At 37.0% G+C, this 19276-nt stretch overlaps 1 protein-coding gene across 1 annotated transcript; it reads left to right on the top strand.

Moving 5' to 3' along the window:
* The first annotated feature begins 11396 nt into the window (after positions 1 to 11396).
* On the top strand, positions 11397 to 15330 carry LOC136202190 (APO protein 2, chloroplastic). The gene is made up of 4 exons (XM_065992688.1): positions 11397 to 11536; positions 11654 to 11824; positions 13259 to 13611; positions 14386 to 15330. Exons 2-4 carry the CDS (start codon positions 11693 to 11695, stop codon positions 15212 to 15214), a joined length of 1314 nt encoding a protein of 437 aa, XP_065848760.1. The 5' UTR covers positions 11397 to 11536; positions 11654 to 11692; the 3' UTR covers positions 15215 to 15330.
* Positions 15331 to 19276: the final 3946 nt, after the last annotated feature.

Genomic DNA, 19276 nt, shown 5'->3' on the forward strand with positions numbered 1-19276 from the left:
TTAAAGAGGATGGAGGGCATTCAACGCAGGTTGGAGGGGAGGTTTGATCATAGCCTTGAGGGCCTCCTCAGAACCCTTCAGAAGGAGCTGGAGGCTGTGCTTAGGCAGGAGGAGTTCCTTTGGCTCCAGAAGTCTCGGAAGTCCTGGATTAGAGATGGGGATCGTAATACCAAATACTTCCATCTCTCTACCCTGATCAGAAGGCAGAGAAATAGAATTGAGGCCATTAAGGATTCTAATGGTGATTGGGTTTATGAAGATGAGGTTATTCGGAACTTAGCCCTGGATTTCTACAGAGAGCTGTTCAAAGAGGAACCTGTTCTTTTGGAGAGGGCTCACTCTATTGCTACATTTCCTTTAATCAGTGAGGATTGTAGTCAGGAGGCCTTTCAACCTATTTCCCGAAAAGAGATTGACCAAGCTATCTTCAGCATTGGGGCTTCTAAAGCTCCTGGGATTGATGGTCTTCCGGCGGGCTTTTACCATAAGCATTGGGATGTAGTGAAGGAAGGCATCTATAATTTTGTCTTGGGGGTGTTCAGTGGTTCGAAGGATATTGAGCTGGTTAATAGAACCCTCCTGGTTCTGATTCCTAAGATTGATAAGCCTTCTTCCTTTTTGCATATGAGACCTATCAGTCTTTGTAATGTTCTTTACAAAACTGTTACAAAGATTGTGGCTAATAGAATCCGTGGCATTCTTCCTGCGATCATTTGTCAGAATCAGGGTAGCTTTGTGCCTGGTAGACAAATGATGGATAATGTGGTGATCGCCCAAGAGATGGTCCACACGATGAAGATTAGGAAGGGGAGGAAAGGCATTGTGGCTCTGAAGCTGGATTTAGAGAAGGCCTATGATCGAATTAATTGGGATTTCTTGATGGAGAGCCTTGAGAGAGCTAGAATCCCGGACAGCTGGAGAAGTTTAATTAAGGTATGTATTTCTTCTCCTGTGTTTCAAGTTATGGTCAATGGGGATATGTCGGAGGAATTTTCCCCGGGCAGAGGAATCCGTCAGGGGGATCCTATGAGCCCTTTCCTTTTTGTTATTGCTATGGAGAGGCTCTCTCACCTGATTCAGGATGCGATTGATAATGGGAGTTTCCACCCTGTGGCGATCAACAGCTTCTGTCCCCAGGTGACTCACTTATTCTTTGCAGATGATGTCCTTATCTTTCTTGAGGGTAATGAGGAGCAGTTGAGAGTCATTATGGATATTCTGGATTGTTTTTGTTCGGCCTCTGGGCAGAAGCTTAATATCCAGAAATCTAGGATGATGTGCTCTAAGAATATGAATCAGAGAGTCTGTAAGAGATTAAGTGATCTCTCAAGTATTCCTCTTACTGATTCTCTTGGGAAGTATCTGGGCGTTCCCCTCCATAGTGAGCGTGTGTGTAAAGGCTCCTTCAAAGAGACGTTGGATAAAGCTAATTCGAAGTGTGCCACTTGGAAAGCCAAGACTCTGTCTCTCGCTGGCCGCCTCACGTTAACTCAATCTGTTAATTGTGCTGCTCCCAATCACATCATGCAGGTTTGTAAGCTTCCGGATCCTGTGCTTAATGATCTTGACAAGATTAACCGTAGGTTCCTGTGGGGGGAAGCTGCGGAGGGCAGGAAGATCCATCTTGTGCCTTGGAGTGAGGTTTGCCAGCCTAAAGATTCTGGGGGTCTGGGTATTAGGAAAGCAAAGGACAATAATAAAGTTTTATTAATGAAACTCCTTTGGCGTATGTGGCAAAACCCCTCCTCTCTTTGGGTTCGCCTCCTTTGTGGTAAGTATCGGAAAGACAAAATCTTCGGGGGCCCGAAAGAGAGAGTTGCTAATTGTTCCTTCCTCTGGAAAGGACTTAGTGCTGTGTTTGATGAGTTCTGCTCGGGAGTTGGCCTGCAGGTGGGGAATGGTAAGTCCATTAGTTTCTGGTTTGATAACTGGATTGGGGATAAACCGTTAATTGAGGTGTGTTCTTCCCCCCCGCCTAGTGATATACGCAACTGGAGGATTGCCGATGTGGTTGACTCGGAAGGGGACTGGATCTGGTCAAAGTTTGATACTTTCTTTAGCCTTGAGACTCTCCTTAGAATGCGGGGAGTGAAGGTGAGTAATCAAGAGGAAGACTTGGATAGGCACTGTTGGGCGCTGACTAACAATGGAGTTTATTCTTGCAAATCGGCCTTTGAAGCTTTCTCTCTCTTTAGATCTGATCCTCCCTCGGATGTGTGGAAGTCGATTTGGACCCTTAAAGTTCCTTTCCGTATTAGGAGTTTCCTGTGGCTGGGTGTTAAGGACAGGCTTCTTACTAATTCGGATAGGCACAGAAGGCACTTGACTGATTCTGGAGCTTGCAGTAGATGCAGAGGTCATGTTGAGACTTTGTGCCATGCTCTTAGAGATTGCTCTAATAGTAAAGAGGTTTGGAGGAAAATTCTCCCACACCATATTTTCTCTTCCTTCATGGCACATTCTGAGGTCGACTGGTTCTCTGATGGTGTTAGAGGAAAGTTGCTTCCATACATGGAGCATGGTGACATTTTCTTTGCTATTATCTGTCACCAAGTTTGGAAATGGAGAAACGAGGAGATTTTTGGAGATAAAACTATTTTTATGACAAACTTAGCTGATTTCTTCTCGAAAAAACTTTTCTCTATTATCGATAGTTTCAAAGGAGAGTCCCTTGCCAGAGCCTCTCAGTGTTGTGATGTCCATCTCGTGGGATGGAGCAGGCCAAGAGAGGGGGTTGTGAAGCTGAATACTGATGGTTCCTGCCTCAGTAACGGTAAGATTGCGGCTGGAGGTGTGCTTAGAGATGTAGGGGGCGTCTGGCTTTCTGGGTTCTCCCAGAATTTAGGGTTAGGTTCTTCCTTTTCTGCGGAGCTCTGGGATATTCTTACTGGAATCAATCTTGCTAAAAGGCTGGGTGTTAAGAGGCTCTCTGTGGAGTCTGATAATTTGGAAGCAATCAAAATGATTTCTGAGAATCATTCTATGGGTCTTAACAGTCGCAACCTCATCAAAGCTATTATAAGGCTTTGCTCCTCCTTTGAGTTCGTAGAGTTCAGACACATTTTTAGAGAGCAGAATCGTGTTGCTGATCGCTTGGCGGCGGCGGGCCATGAAGGGACGTTAGGCGTTACTACCCTTCCTGTTTCCCCTAGTTTCATCTCTCATCTTCTCTTAGAAGATAGGATTGGGGTTAGCTTCCCTAGGCTAATTCCTGGGTAGTTTGTTGTTATTCGTTTTTCTTTTCCTTTTCTACCAAAAAAAAAAAAAAAATCAAATTTGTTCACGAGCTTTCAAGCTAAACTTTAAAAAAATTAATGCTCGGTTCATTAGTGTCACGAGCAAATTCCAAACTGTGAGGCCACTTAAATTAAGCTTTAACCGAAATTCAATGGAGCCGAGCTCCAATAATTTGTAAGCTAGCTTGACTTATCTATACAATCTATACAATATACTAATTCTGTAGTTAGAAGTACTGAGGTGTCCTATCTTAGAATTATCATTGTCTGAGGTTTCTTTCTTAATATTATAACTCTTTTTTACCGTTTTTTCTTTCACTTTGCATACGGATGGTCATAAACCATAAACAGTTCTCAAAACCCACGTTCTCAAAACCCACGTCCTCCTCTATCTTCCGTTCTCAAAACCCACGTTTCCCCTGCTTTTTCAATTGTTCTTGGTTTTCTAACTGTTCATTTCTTCTGCTCTGTAAATTTCTTTTCAATTCTTGATCGGTGTTTTCTAACTGTTTGTTTTTTCTTCTTCGTGTGCCAGGGGACGACGATTTCACTTTCTCTGTTCTTTGTGGTAATTGCTCTTCTCTGTTTCTTTAATTTTTCATGTCGTAATCTTCATTTTATTTCTCATTTGATTATTGGTTTGATATTGAGAACGATTGAAGTTGTTTGACGAGTTAATTGAAAGATTTGTTCATTTCCTTGATCTATTGACTGTTTCAAATTTTCTTACTTTGAAAAGCAAAAAAAATTTCTGGGTTGTTTACAGAGTTGTGGATCATTTTTTTGGGCTTTAAACATGTAGGTTTTAAAGTGCAAATTCCATGAATCGATTTTGTGCAAATGAAGAATTATGATAACATTTTGTGCAAATGTTAATGTTGCCTGTGGAATTCGGTTGCATTTGAACAGAGTGATGGGATAGATGTAATAGATCAAAATAAAGTTGCATTTTGTAGGATCAACATGAATTTACTTATCTTTACACTTCACTAATTATGCTTGATTGACAATAAGTGATTATATGTCAACAATTTTTCTGGAAATTATAGTGGGTTGACATTATCTTCTTTACTGGAACTGTATGTGTCCTCTGATTTGGGTTTCTATATTCTAAAACTGCTCTCTTTCACGATTTAAGATTGGTGTCTAAGTGTAGATAATACTAGAGAAAGAGAGAAAACTCCTCCCAAATGTTCATCTCTTAGGTTTCTTCCATTTTAGGTAAATTTAGCAATGTATATCAAAGATGCACAATTTTTTTCTAATTGGATTGAAGTAATTTTCCCCTTTCCTATTGATACACCGCTTTGCGTTGCTTTCTAATGCTGTTTATATTGTGGCCTTTTTCCATAACTTCCAATTTCTGTCGTTGTTATAATATTGCAGCATCTCCATCATCTGTGAATTGCTTCTTTTGGAGTTTGATCACTACTTCCGTTAGACATCTCATGTCTTACTTTGGTTTCAATTGTAGATAGGATGGGCTGTTTAGGATCCAAATCCATGTTTACAGGCAATTCTCGAACGGTTGGATTCACATGGTAGTCTGTGTTCTCATTCATTTCTTTTAAAAATGTTGGATTCCTAAACCCTTATGAACAATAGTTTTTCACTTACCACTTTGATCAACTTTGGGTTTATCTGTAACTGTTTTTATTTGGGCTTTTTTCTAGAGGTAATTTAGGCTCTTCATTGTGGACAACATCAATCTTAGAGGTAGATTGATTTCTCTTTTTTGTATTTTAATTTTCATTCACTTGCGGTTATCTCGCTTTGATTTTGTTTTACTGTTATTTCTTTCCCTAACTTTACAGATCCCATCAAGTATGATTGATTTTTTTTTGTGGTTTTCTTTAGCTTTTTTTTTAGATAATTTTGAAGACAAACCACCCTTACAGACATTTTCATGGAAGCCTTCTAAAAAAATATTTATATTTATATTATCTCCTCTAATCAAGCCTCACACTTGAAATGAGAACATTATTCAATTTTATTTTATTTTAAAAAGCAGTTGAGCAAGAATGTATTTTATCTCTATGTGAAATAAGTGCTCTAATGTTGACTTTATCTTTCAGCATAGGGCTGGCCAGGACCATATTCTTGAAGGAGGAACAACTGAAAGTTTGGATTGCACTTATTCAGGAGATGGATACATTGCAATGGAGACGGGAGAAGAAGTGTTTTGAACTCTCTACAATTTCTGTCAGTGAAACTTTTGTCATTAATGGTGCCGATGATTGACAGGAAATGTGTGTTCTGTAGTCAAATGTTGGCCCTCAGTTTCTGGTAGTGTTGCCCCTTTGGTTGATCTGCGAAATGTTGTGATCTTAGTACCCCTTCCATCTCTTCAAGAAGCACCAGATTGATCGAGAATGGAGGTGAGAAATGATTTTTTCTACATAAGTTTTTCTTTATATATTTGAAGTTGGCTGGATAACTCCGCCTGTGAGGGTCACTTGGTGGCCTTTACAGTCGGTCCCAAGCCCGGACAAAGGAGGAGGGTTGCGGTAGGTTTGTGGCGGCCAGCGTAAAACTTAGCCACATCTTATGACATGAACCATAATATAAATACCGTTGGGGCGTTCCCTACTCAGCGACGCGCTGCACTTCCTAGACCCGGGTGTAGTGATAAATGTGCAAGGGTTGCTAGGTCGTCGCCCCGAAGCGGCGCGCCACCCCAGGACCCGGGGGTGGTGTCAAATATGCAAGGGTTGCGGGTAAATAAGCTAGTCCACGGTAATGGTAGGGGTAGGGGTAAGGGTAGTAGGTTACGCTTTGGGACATGGAACATAGGTTCTTTGATAGGAAGATTAGCTGAAATTGTAGATGTTATGAAGAGGAGGAGAATAAATATATTATGCCTACAAGAAACCAAGTGGGTTGGAGCCAAGGCTAGAGAGATAGCTCCTTGGGGTTATAAGCTTTGGTACTCAGGAAAGGATAAGGGTAGAAATGGAGTAGGTATTCTTATTGATAGGGAGTATATTGATGAGGTAGTAGCGGTGTCTAGGAAGAGCGATAGAATTATGAGTGTTAAGCTAGTGATATGGGATGAGGTTGTGAATGTCATTAGTGCATATGCGCCACAAATAGGATTAGATGTGTCTATAAGACAAGCTTTTTGGGATGACTTAGAGGAAGTGGTGCAACAGGTTCCTAGGGATGAAAAAATGGTACTAGGGGGTGATCTCAATGGACACGTGGGTTCTAGGGGAGATGGGTTTGAGAGTGTTCATGGAGGGTATGGTTTTGGAGATAAGAATGAAGCAGGAAATGATATTTTGGAATTCGCATCAGCCTATGACTTGAGTATCATGAACACATGGTTTATGAAGAGAACATCCCACTTAGTGACTTATCGGAGTGGCGGTAATGCGAGCCAAATTGACTTCTTCTTAGTAAGGAGTGCTTGGAGAAAGAGTTATATTGATTGTAAGGTGATCCCTGGTGAGAGTACGACAACCCAACATAGAGTAGTGGTGCTAGATTTTCGAAGTAGGAAATGTATAAGAAAACAAACACCTCAAGTAGAGACTAAGATTAAGTGGTGGAAATTGCAAGGGGAGAATCAACAAAAATTTGTGGATGAGATGACCAAAAAAGATATTTGGACTTGCAATATGGATTCAGATATAGATTCGATATGGAATAAGATGGATCATAGTATAAGGGAAGTAGCGAAGGAAGTTCTAGGGGAATCTAAAGGTAGCATGCCACCGGGTAAGGACACATCTTGGTGGACAGAAGAAGTACAACAAGCAGTAAAGAGTAAGAGAGAATCCTATAAACTATTGGGGAAATGTAGGAGTGACGAGAACTACGAAAAATACAAAGAGGCTAAAAGGGAAGTAAAGAAGGTCATACGAGATGCTAGAGCAAAGGTGAATCGGGATCTGTATACAAGATTGGATACGAAAGAAGGGGAAAGAGACATATATAGAATTTCTCGGATGAGAGATAGGAAGACGCGAGATCTCGGAAAAGTTAAATGTGTGAAGGATGTGGACCAGAAAGTCCTAGTTGGAGATAGGGATATCAAGGAACGATGGAGGTCCTATTTTGATGACTTATTTAATGGAGATCGCCAACAAGATGTTGGAGATATAAGTATCCATCACGATATGATAAATCATGAATGCCTGCGGAGAATTCAAAAGGGTGAAGTCAAAATGGCATTAAGTAAGATGAAGTTGAAGAAAGCAGTAGGACCTGATGGCATCCCTATTGAGATTTGGAGATGTTTGGGAGAAAGAGGAATCGAATGGTTGACGACGTTCTTCAACAAAATTTGGAGAAACAATAAGATGCCATCAGAATGGAGGAAAAGTACCTTAATCCCTTTGTATAAGAACAAAGGCGATGTCCAAGATTGTGCCAACTATCGGGGAATCAAATTAATGAGTCACACTATGAAACTTTGGGAGCGAGTGATTGAACAAAGGCTAAGGAGGACGGTGAAGATCTCGGAAAACCAGTTTAGCTTTATACCGGGAAGATCAACTATGGAAGCCATCCATCTAATGAGACAATTAATGGAGCACTATCGAAATAAGAAGAAAGACTTGCATATGGTTTTCATTGACTTGGAGAAAGCATATGATAAGGTACCAAGGGAAGTACTTTGGTGGGCCTTGATAAGGAAAGGCATTTCGCGGAAATATATTGACATCATAAAGGACATGTATGAGGGAGTATGCACGAGTGTACGTACTAGTGTTGGGAAAACTGAAGAGTTTCCTATTACGATTGGAGTGCATCAAGGTTCCGCACTAAGCCCATTTCTTTTTGCCATCGTTATGGATGAACTAACAAGTTCACTTCAAGATGGTATACCATGGTGCATGCTGTTTGTAGATGATATTGTGTTGGTTGATGAGACGAAAGAAGGAGTGGAGATGAAGTTGGAACTATGGAGGCAAACTCTAGAATCTAGAGGCTTTAAGTTGAGTCGAAGTAAGACAGAATATTTGGAGTGTAAGTTTAGCGGCCGTAGGAGTAGGGAGGCAGGGACAATCACCCTAGATGGGAGAGTTGTTCAGGCCTCGGATTGCTTCCGGTATTTAGGATCTATTATCCAAACGGATGGAGAAGTAGATGGAGATGTTGCCCATAGGATTAAAGCTGGTTGGTCGAAGTGGAAGAGTGCTACGGGTTTCCTTTGTGATCCCGGCATGCCTAATAGATTGAAGGGAAAATTCTACCGGACGGCAATTAGACCAGCATTGTTATATGGTACGGAGTGTTGGGCAGTGAAACACTGCCACATCCATAAGATGTCGGTGGCGGAGATGCGTATGTTGAGATGGATGTGTGGTCACACGAGAAAGGACCGGGTGCGTAATGAAATAATTAGGACAAAAGTAGGGGTCACATCTATTGAGAATAAAATGAGAGAAAACCGACTAAGGTGGTTTGGCCATGTGAGACGTAGAGCGCTTGATGCGCCGGTTAGGAGAACCGAAGAGTGGCAAAGGGATGTAGTGGTGAGGGGTAGGGGAAGACCTAAGCAAACTTGGGGGAGGGTGATCGAGAGTGATATGAGTTTATTGGGAATTGAGGAAAATATGGTAGTGGATAGGACGGAGTGGAGGGAGCGAATCTGTGTCGCTGACACGACTTGATTTTCACGGTTTTATATGATGGTTCATGTTAGCCGACCCCGAATCATTTCGGAACTAAGGCTTTGTTGTTGTTGTTGTTGTATTTGAAGTTGGCTGGATTTTTGGGAACCAGAGTGAGCTTTGATTCATCTTAGTGCTTCTTCCTGGTGATTTCTGCCCATAATGAAGTAGGTGTATTTTTGCACCTTTTATCTTTTCAAAGTTTAACTTAAAAGGAATGCAAGTTGTGCATTCGGGGTCCTAGGACAACAACCAGTTTCCTAGGTTATAATCAATGTTTTACTCTGTTAACGGTAATACTTGGTTGGAGCTGAGATTTCAACAAATGTAGAGGAAGAGAACTTACATGATTCAATATACTATGAAGAGTTAACTCTGTTATTCAAGTTTTTTACACAGTTTCATCTCTGATGAAGCAAGTAATGATATTATTTGTCTCTTCAAATCTGCAGATATGACTCAAGAAATTCTACGCTGGAGTGGTCAATTCTTGATATAGAATTTACACTCAAGTATTTTGCTAACTTTGTTGGCATTGGATCCTTGGAGTTTGTTGTGCCGCCAGCAGATTCATCAGTATTTTTCCCTATTAATGTTTGGTTTGCAACTGCTAGCACAACAGTACTCTAATCTCCAATTTTATTTCTAAGCACACTAGGTAATGTAATGATTTTTCTTCTTTTTTTTACTATTTCAATATGAGTTTTAACTGTTTGTGTTACTTGCGCTCTTTTTGGTGGTTTTGAGTCTTCAATTTATTCTCCCCCTCTTGCAATTTCGTCTGATTTGGGACTGGTGATTTGAGAGATGGATGCTGCACATTTTTCTCTTTAATAGCAATCTGCTGCTGTTCACTTACACTTCAATCCTTTATGGTGTTCAAAAAAATTTCTACCTCTCCCCTCCCATGGTTACACCCTTTACACTTTGCAGCATCACAATGTATAGATTTTTGCTGCGTTTTAGGTTTTATGGCTTTTTGTTTTTTTTTTTCTTTTTTAGTTGAATTATTAACCGTAGGTTATTGTTTTACAATTTCAGGTTCTCTTCTTCGTCAACCCCGATGAGATGGAAGAAACAAAGGTTATTTTCCGAAAAGGAATAACAACTCTGCCAAAAATGGGAATAAAAAAAATCCATTTTTTTGGGTTTTATTGGTGTGATTCTTTCCTTTTGGAGAGCTTTTACTCATTGTAATTTCTGCTTTTGAATTTGAACTTAATAATTTTGACAGTTAAATTTTCTTAGTTTTTAATCAAGTTCATTATTTGAGAGTTCAAGGTTTCTTGGTTCGCAATTTAGTTTATTTCTACAATTTATGGGTTTTAAACAATTTAGTTGTATAGTACGAAAAATTATTTTCATTTGTATAAGAAATGAAATATTGATTTTTGTGTCAAACGGTGTGAAATATTTTAGTTTTAGTTATTTATATGTTATTTTAACTTTTGACAAAATGCTGAAAATATCCTATAATCAGAAGTAAAACATAATTAAATATTGGAATTTAAGTAATCAATGAACTATTATGCATTCTTTCAAGGGTATTAAGCAGCAGCGCATTATCATATCAGCAAATTGTTAACACTTGGTTGATTTAAATATTGATGTATATGTGTAAGTATTATCTTATTAATGGAACATGTAATGAAGCTGCAATAAAAAAAAGGGTTAATTTCAAATATAACCCCTGTGGTTTCAAGTTTTGGCAAATAAATACTTGTGGTTTGATTTCGAGCAAATAAATACCTGAGGAATGCTCCGTTTTTCAAAAACGCGGAAACAGTGAAGACACGAGTATTTGCCTAAATTAAACGTTTGTTTATTGTTTGTTATTGCAAAAACATCCAAACCACGGATATCTATTTGTAAAATATCCAAACCACAGGTACCTATTTGTAAAAACACGCAAACCACAATAATTTATTTGAAAAACGAAGTATACCACAGATATTTATTTACTTGAAATCAAACCACATGTATTTATTTGCCAAAACTTAAAATCACAGAGGTTGTATTTGAAATTAACCCAAAAAAAACGTGCAATAGTAATTTAATTGATTCAATTGATGAAGCATGGCATAATTAATTGATGTAGTAATGGATGCAATTTTTATTATTGGTTGTTTCTCCGTAATAATTAATGGCCATCAAAAATATTAATTTTTGTATATTGATATCTCTTTCCAACCATGTGTTAATATATAAAGTTAGAGCATATTTTTTTTTAAAAAATTAAACTTCTCTTATGAAAAATAAAATAAACCTCTCTTAATTAAGATGTTATATATATATATATATATATATATATCTATTATTTATTTTAAACATATTTATACATGAATATATAAATATTATAAGTGAAGCAAATTATTGAATATCCCGTGCATTGCACGGATACTCATGCTAGTTAACACTCTAAACATGTGAGACTTCCCGTAAAATAGAGTCCATTTAAAAGGGCAAAAAAAAAATGAGTCCTGCAAATTTCTCGGAGGGTAATGTTGAGATTCAACACCGAATTAAGGGGCAATTTAGTACTTTGGCGCAACATACCCTTTTGGATTTTAATTTCAGCCTGTCTCCATTTCTTTGTTATCTCTCTATCCATGGCTAGAACCACTGTTTCTCTTATTTCTGTGGAAAAATGTTAACTCCCTCCATCTTCAATTGCTTTCAGTAAGTGCTCCGCCATCCCTCTATGTTGGATTACGATATCTTTTCTATGTGTTTCATGCAGGATTTTTCACATTTCCTTCTTTTTTTCTCTAATAAATTCAGATGATTTATTTTCAGGCATAGATTTCTGGTTTTCCTATCTTCCAATTCTCCATTATGTCTTTGTTTAACTGTAAATTGACGGGTTTTCATCCCAAATTGGAGGTTTTCACGGTTTATCATAGACCAAGTTCACAATCTCTCCAACTTAAACTTTACCCAGGCCTCAGTTCACTTCATTCTTTCCAGGTATCCGTGTTTTTTAGCTTATAGGTTTTTTTGTTTTTGTTTTTTTTTTTTTTTTTTTTGATGTCTACTTAAGCTTGAGTAAGATACTTTTTGAGTTCAGATAATGTTCAATAATTATTAGCATCTATACTTTTGCTTCTTTTTTCAGTTTTAGTTGTTTATTCTGGAAATCAGAATTGATCATGTTAAAGTTAGACAATGCAAAGGTCAAATATTTGAACTAGTTTCACATAACAAACATATGTAGATTGGGTTTGTTTTTCTATTTGGAATAAGGTCTAATTTTGCTTTCAGGAAGAGAAATTTAATCTTCATCATTCAGAATGGCACAATGTTAACCCCATGGTCGAAATACTAGTTCAATTCCATCCTTTTTTCAAGAGATTCAGTTGGATATAACAGATTGTGATTTGTTGATCATTTTCATTTGTATTTGAAGAAAATATAAAATTGAACTATGGTGTCTTACATGGGGTCAATATTGCGCCGTTTTAAATTATAGGGGTTACGGTAAAGCATTGGAGAAGTGGAATCCAACATCTCCCTGTTTTCTCCTCCATAAACTCAAGTTCAAGCCTTAGTATTAGATTAGTCCTTGAACAGAGGCATATGATACAAGATTTGTCATTTTGGCCGAGCCTATTCATTTTAGTTAAGTAGAGTCTTGTGTTGCACGGACACAGACACAGACAGAGATACGGAAACGGGAATGGACACAGGAAATGTTATTTTTTCTAAAACATAACCTTCATAAAATAGCCTACAAACGAAAATGGACACGGACACGAAATGCAGAAAAGCTACTAACTAGAAGTGCCTGTGCAACATAGGTAGAGTCTTAAGTGGAGTGAAAGAGAGTTCTAAGAGAAAATTGTAGAGCCTTTTCATTTTGGTTGGCTTAACTATGATGGGAGAACATTTCATGTCTTCTGAGTTCTGCATCTTTGAAGCTGGTTCACCTGATTATACATTGGTATGTGGCTCCTATTTTTCTAATTGCAATTCGTTCATACCAAAGTTTGCACTCAACTATATCCAAGTGCAAGTGATTGAACAATGAACTTATGTATGAAATTAACATTTTGTATGGTGGATGATTCTGATGGACTAGTACATGCTATGGGCCAATTTTCTGGAAATGAAATCTAATGGGTAAAGGCTTCTACTGGGACATTTGATCAAGCATACTTGTGTCTAATGTCTTGGGGGTGGTCTAGAACATCAATTTTCATAGATTTCATTTGACATTCTGAAAATATAGTTCTAGACAATGAATACTACTATACTAGTGTTCAGATTGGTGATGGTGTTTTAATCGAATCATATAATTCTTATGTTTCCTCGAGAGCGGTGAGCACTCAATTGTCATGAGTTTGTGATTCATGTGCTTCCTGTAACACTGCTGCTCTTTACTTATTTATTTCCTTCTTGCAGTATAGCGGTAGTAAGCTTGGACATGAACTGAAGCTAGTAACTACATCAAGAAAGTTAAAGCAACCACATGCACTGAGCATCACAAGTGAACTTCCCCAAAATGCTGATTTTCCCCGGACTTATTCAAGGAAGGAGAAGAAACCCTTTCCAGTACCCATATTGGAATTGAGACGAGCTGCAAGGGAAAGGTGCAAGAACAGGAAAGGCAAGCCTAAAGGAATATCTAGTCCTCCAAAGAATGGCTTAGTTGTTAGGAGTCTCATCCCACTTGCTTATGATGTTCTCAATGCAAGGACTTCATTGATTAACAATCTCAAGAAATTGTTGAAAGTGGTGCCCGTGCATGCTTGCGGGTAATTTTCTTCCTCTTCTTTTTTGTTCCATTTTGATGCTATCACTTTTTTGTTATGTGGAAATATCTGCAATTAAAAATTTAATTGGTCAGTGATATAAATACCTGAACTGTGTCATATGTCAGGAGTTCTAACTTATAAGAGAATCAGAGTCTAGGCAACCTCTATGATGTTTTTGTGTGGGTATGACACATGGAATCTTAAACCTGGCTAGGTGATGGGGTCTAATGCAATTTTTTGGTCCCTATACAAGAATGTGGTCATAGTGAGTGCTTGTCCGTTTCGATTTTGTCACAATTGGCTAAAATTGATATTTGGCACATTCCATCTTGTTTTCAGCACCAGATGATTGAATTGGGCATACCAGATGAGGAACACAAAAGAGAATATGTTAATCTCCTTATTTTACATTGAGTGATTGTTTTTCCCCATAGATTACGTTGGATCTGGTATCTCGAATTCAACCATCTGCTCTGGAAAATTCAACCTTCTGATATGGTGAAGGACAAGATGATGTGTGAAATCAATTTAACGTGTATTGCGACTGTCAGGAACCAATTCAACTAACCAGTGCAAGGACCCAGTTGATGGTCACAGTGGTTACAAAAAGTTTTCAACTGTCTCTTATGTATCATCTAGTAGTAAAAGTAACAGTAGAAGTGTATTGGATCCTTATCAAAATGCTTGAATATCAGTTTGAGTCCGAAGTCCAAAAAATTGAGGTTAACGAGACTTGAATGTCCTTGATGAATATGTATTTTCCATCTTTTACAGGTGGTGTCATGAAATCCATGTGGGATCTGTAGGGCATCCATTCAAGTCATGTAAAGGTAAATATGCCACCCTCCGCAAGGGAGAACATGAGTGGACGAATGCTACAATCGAAGACATACTTGTACCTATTGAAGCATACCACCTTTTCGACCGCCTGGGGAAGCGTATTCCCCATGAGCAGCGATTTTCAATTCCCCGAATTCCTGCTGTTGTTGAACTCTGCATCCAAGCAGGTGTCAACATTCCGGAGTATCCCACGAAAAGAAGAAGAAAGCCTATAATTCGAATCAATAAAAGTGAATTCATCGATGCCGATGAAAGTGACCTGCCAGACCCTGCTCCAGCAGTGCCTGAAATGCCCATATTGCCTGAAATACCAGACTCTGAAATAGCAGCCCCATCTGATAAAGAAGAAACACGATTTATCGCTGCAGAAACACTCCGAACATGGGAGAAAATGAGGAAAGGATCGAAGAAGCTAATGAAGATGTACCTAGTAAGGGTGTGTGGATACTGCCCGGAGGTGCACGTTGGATCCAGCGGACACAAAGCACAGAACTGCGGTGCACACAAGCACCAGCAACGAAATGGGCAACACGGATGGCAGGCAGCAGTGCTTGATGACTTGATACCACCAAGGTATGTTTGGCATGTTCCTGATACAAACGAGCCGTTGCAACGAGAGCTTAGGAGCTTCTATGGAAAAGCACCTGCAGTTGTGGAAATATGCATTCAAGCTGGTGCAAGTGTGCCAGAGGAGTATAAATCAACCATGAGGTTGGATATTGGGATTCCAAACAGTGTTAAAGAAGCTGAAATGGTTGTTTGAATATTGAGAGAAATGACAATGTAGTGTAGATTCTTCTTAATTGAAAATACAATAAGTTCTTTTGTCCCTTTAAATTATTTATGCGTACAAAAAAGGATATAAATTTAAATTGTGTATGGAATATTTTTTCCATTAATAGGAGAAAGGGTTAAATGCACCATCGGTTACTGAACTTATATGAACTTATATGGTTGTCTCAACATAGTTATTCAACTTCAATATGTTTTAATAAAATCACTAACTTTGAGGGTTTTTTTTTTTTTTTGTTTCAATTAGGTCACTTAGGCGATATCAGTAATTAAAGAGAAACAGAATGATGACATGAGTAACATATTAGCATGATTCAACTCAGATCTCTAACCGAAATGACATGTGACATCCACGTATACGTCATTTGGCGACCATGTGTCGATTACTTTTTATGAAAAAGAACAAAACTTAATTTTTTTCATAGACATATGGTTTCAGTCAAAAATCTGAATTGAATTTTGGTGACATGTCAGCCATGGCATCATTCTCATTCCTTTTAACCATCTGAAATTGTCAGAGTGACCTAATTGGATAAAACTCAAAGTTGAGTGATTTTATTGAGACAAATTGAAGTTGAGTGACTATTTTGAGACAACCGTGTAAGTTCAGTGACCAATGCTACATTTAACGGGTAAATTACACCAATGGCCACTGAAATTTACCTATTTTAACATTGTCGCCACTGAACTTCAATTCTTAACGGTATGACCACTAAACTTTACACTTTTTAACACCGGTGGCCACTCAACTTTAACCAAATCCTCAAAATAATCGTTAACGACCTCAAAATGAAAATATTTAAGAATTAAAGTTGTTCAGAACGACATTTAACATGAAACCATATTTTTTATTTTCTAAAATCACATTTTTTGGAACTTTCTCTCTCTAAAAGTTCACTCTCTCTCCTAATCAAACAACACCTAAATGACCTCAAAATGAAAAGTTTCAAGAATTAAAGTTCCTTATTAACTCTTCGATTTTTTTTAATTTTCAGACCGTCAGCTGTCGTTTTGAAGCGTTGAGTGGCCACTGGTGTTAAAAAAGTGTGAAGTCAAGTGACCATAATGTTAAAAAGTGAACTTCAGTAGCCACAATATTAAATAGGTAAAGTTCAGTAGCCGTAAGTGTAATTTACCCTACATTTAACTCATAGGAGAAATTTAAAGACAAGAAAGAAGGCCAAATGTCAAATATGAAAATGTCAAAGTCTTGTTCCACTTTAAGCTCCTGATTCTTTTGTCGTCCTCATGTTTTGTGGCATGTTTTTCTGACTTAGATTATATAAACTTAAATTAACAACAAAATTCAAAAGAAGATAGAAAAAAGAAAAATGGCAGGACCAGATCAAGCATCTCAACATTCATCAGAAGTTCTGCATCAAACAAAGAAATTACCAGGATGCCCTTTGAAAATGGCAGTTGGTGGTGGTCTTTTTGTAGTTACCATTGGTTATTTTGTATTATATTCCAAAAAGAAACCTGAAGCTTCTGCTTTAGAAGTTGCCAAAGTCGCTACTAATTCTCCTCGCAAATGATTCTTGTTTTATTGTTGTATTTTATTCATGTAATTCTTTTTGTGAGGCTTTATACTGTTTTTGTTCTTGTATTGCTTTGACTTTTTAATTATAAGATGATTATGAATTAGGATCAAATTGTTTTTAATATAAACTTTACATATTGAATTAGGCATTCAACTTGGTAACAATATTAAAAAAAAAATTAATCTAAAAATAACAAGAAAAAATGGAATGGAAGAGGCCAAAATGAGAAAATAGGAAAAAAGAAGGAAAAAGAGAGGCTGAAACAAGAAGAAAAAAAACAAATTAAGAATTGCTTCTTGCCTTTCCGGATTGAATGCGGGACTTCTGATAAAGGTTGTAGAAAAGTTAAAAGGACGAAAAAATCTTAAAAATTCACAATTAAGTTCAAAAATATTTTGAGGCGAAAAACCCTTTGGAGGCAAGACTCCTAGGCAAGGGGATTAGTTTACTAACTCTAAACACGTTTGTACAGCAATTCTAATACAATGAATCTATTTTTAAACGAAAAATTAGCGTCATCCAAAACATCCCCCATTGTATTAGTATAATCAAAGGCTTTGATTCAAAACAATAAAATTGATATAGAGATCTTTATTTGGTCCAAAACTTCGATATTTTGGTGAATGATTATAGGAAAATGACTTTGAGTTAGGAAAGAATAGCAAGAGATAGAATAAGGATCAAATGGCAGATTCGAGATAGAAGAAATTAATGAGAGAGTTCGTAAAATGGATTTTAAGATATACAAATTGGTCTTTTTCTCAAACGAATCAATTCCATATTAGCTTTCACTCTCTAAATGAAATGAACTTTTCTTTTCTAAGCTAACTAAGACAATGAATTGTTTCCTAAATAAAAATGGTGAGCAGTCTCGTACTTGGTAAAACATTTATAAAAATACGAAATGTTGAATTTAGATTTATTAGATTTTTTTTTTCTTAAGCTAAATAAAGTGTTAAAATGAAGATTAAAATCATCCTAAAATTTAGAATTACTATATATAAGTTACAGGTAATCAATGAAAACCCTTTTACCCTTCCGTAATCTATTTTTAGGAGCGAGAACACTAGTCTCGTAAGAGGATATTGCAATGGCTTTATAAATGTCAATGAACTTATTTTATTTGAATGAACTGTTTGAAAAATTGTGATAGCTTGAGAAATTATTTGACACCTTGCATATTTTGATCAACCATCTACATGTATACTTCCTTACATTATCCAAAATGAAAGGAAAAAATGTCTTTCTAAGCCCCTAGTCTTTTTTATTTTGTTGATTAAGTTCCTAGTTATTTAATTTTACACATTAAATAATTGAATAATTATAACTAAACAAATGAAGTCTCTAGCCATTATAAAAAAGTCAAAAAAAAAAAAAAATTGAATCGAAAAAAAGGTCAATTTTAAACATAAACAATAGAGCCTCTTAACTTGTCCAAATTGGTCATTTTACTCCCTTAACTTATCGAATGTCCTATTTACCCCCTTAACTCCATAAAAGTGGTATTTCTCACCCCCTTAACTTGTCTATTTATCCCCCCAACTCATAGAATATCTTATTTACCCCATTAACTTCATAAAAGTGGTATTTCTCACCCCATCAACTTGTCCATTTACCCCCTCCCCAACTCATACAATGTCATATTTACCCCCTTAACTCCATAAAAGTGGTATTTCTCACCCCTTACAATCCATCATCGAGGTCTAAATTGATACATTTTTTAAACGTTAAACTTATATTGGTGTTATTTTGTACGTGGAACCTAAATTGATACTTCTCCAAAATCATAGGCCTATTTTGGTACATTTTCCCTACATATAATGTCTTTAACTTGTTTATATTAATGTTCTTGTTTTTTTATCAAAAAAAAAATGTTCTTGTTATTTGTATCTTTTATTCATTCTTCCTCTTTTCAATTTTTTTCTAGTTAAATTTTGATTATCTAATTATTGTAATACAATATTATTATAATAAACACATGAAGGATCGATATAATTATCAAATTAAAACAAAATAAAAAGTTGATATTAAAAATATATATTTTCAAACTCATTTGAATAAGTGCTATTAATTTTGCACTATAAAGGGGTAAGAAATACCACTTTTATGGAGTTAAGGGGGTAAATATGATCATAAGGGGTGAGAAATACCACTTTTATGGAGTTAAGGTGATAAATAGGACATTCGATGATTTGAGGAGAGGTAAAATGACTAATTTGGACAAGTTAAGGGGGTGGTAAATACCATTTCTATGGAGTTAAGGGGGTAAATAGGACATTCGATGAGTTAGAGAGGTAAAATGACCAATTTGAACGGGTTAAGAGAGCTGGAGGAGCATTAAGCCAAATATAATGGGCTGGAAAATGTATTTATCCAGAAATAAAATAAATAATTTAATAAAAAATGCCTAAGAAAAGCCGAAAAAGAAAAGAAAAAAGCAATTGAGGATAATAGCGTAATTAGCGAGTTTCAGACAGTATTTCACTTGGCTT

Source organism: Euphorbia lathyris, chromosome 8 (assembly GCF_963576675.1).
Source record: "Euphorbia lathyris chromosome 8, ddEupLath1.1, whole genome shotgun sequence".
Lineage (NCBI taxonomy): Eukaryota > Viridiplantae > Streptophyta > Magnoliopsida > Malpighiales > Euphorbiaceae > Euphorbia > Euphorbia lathyris.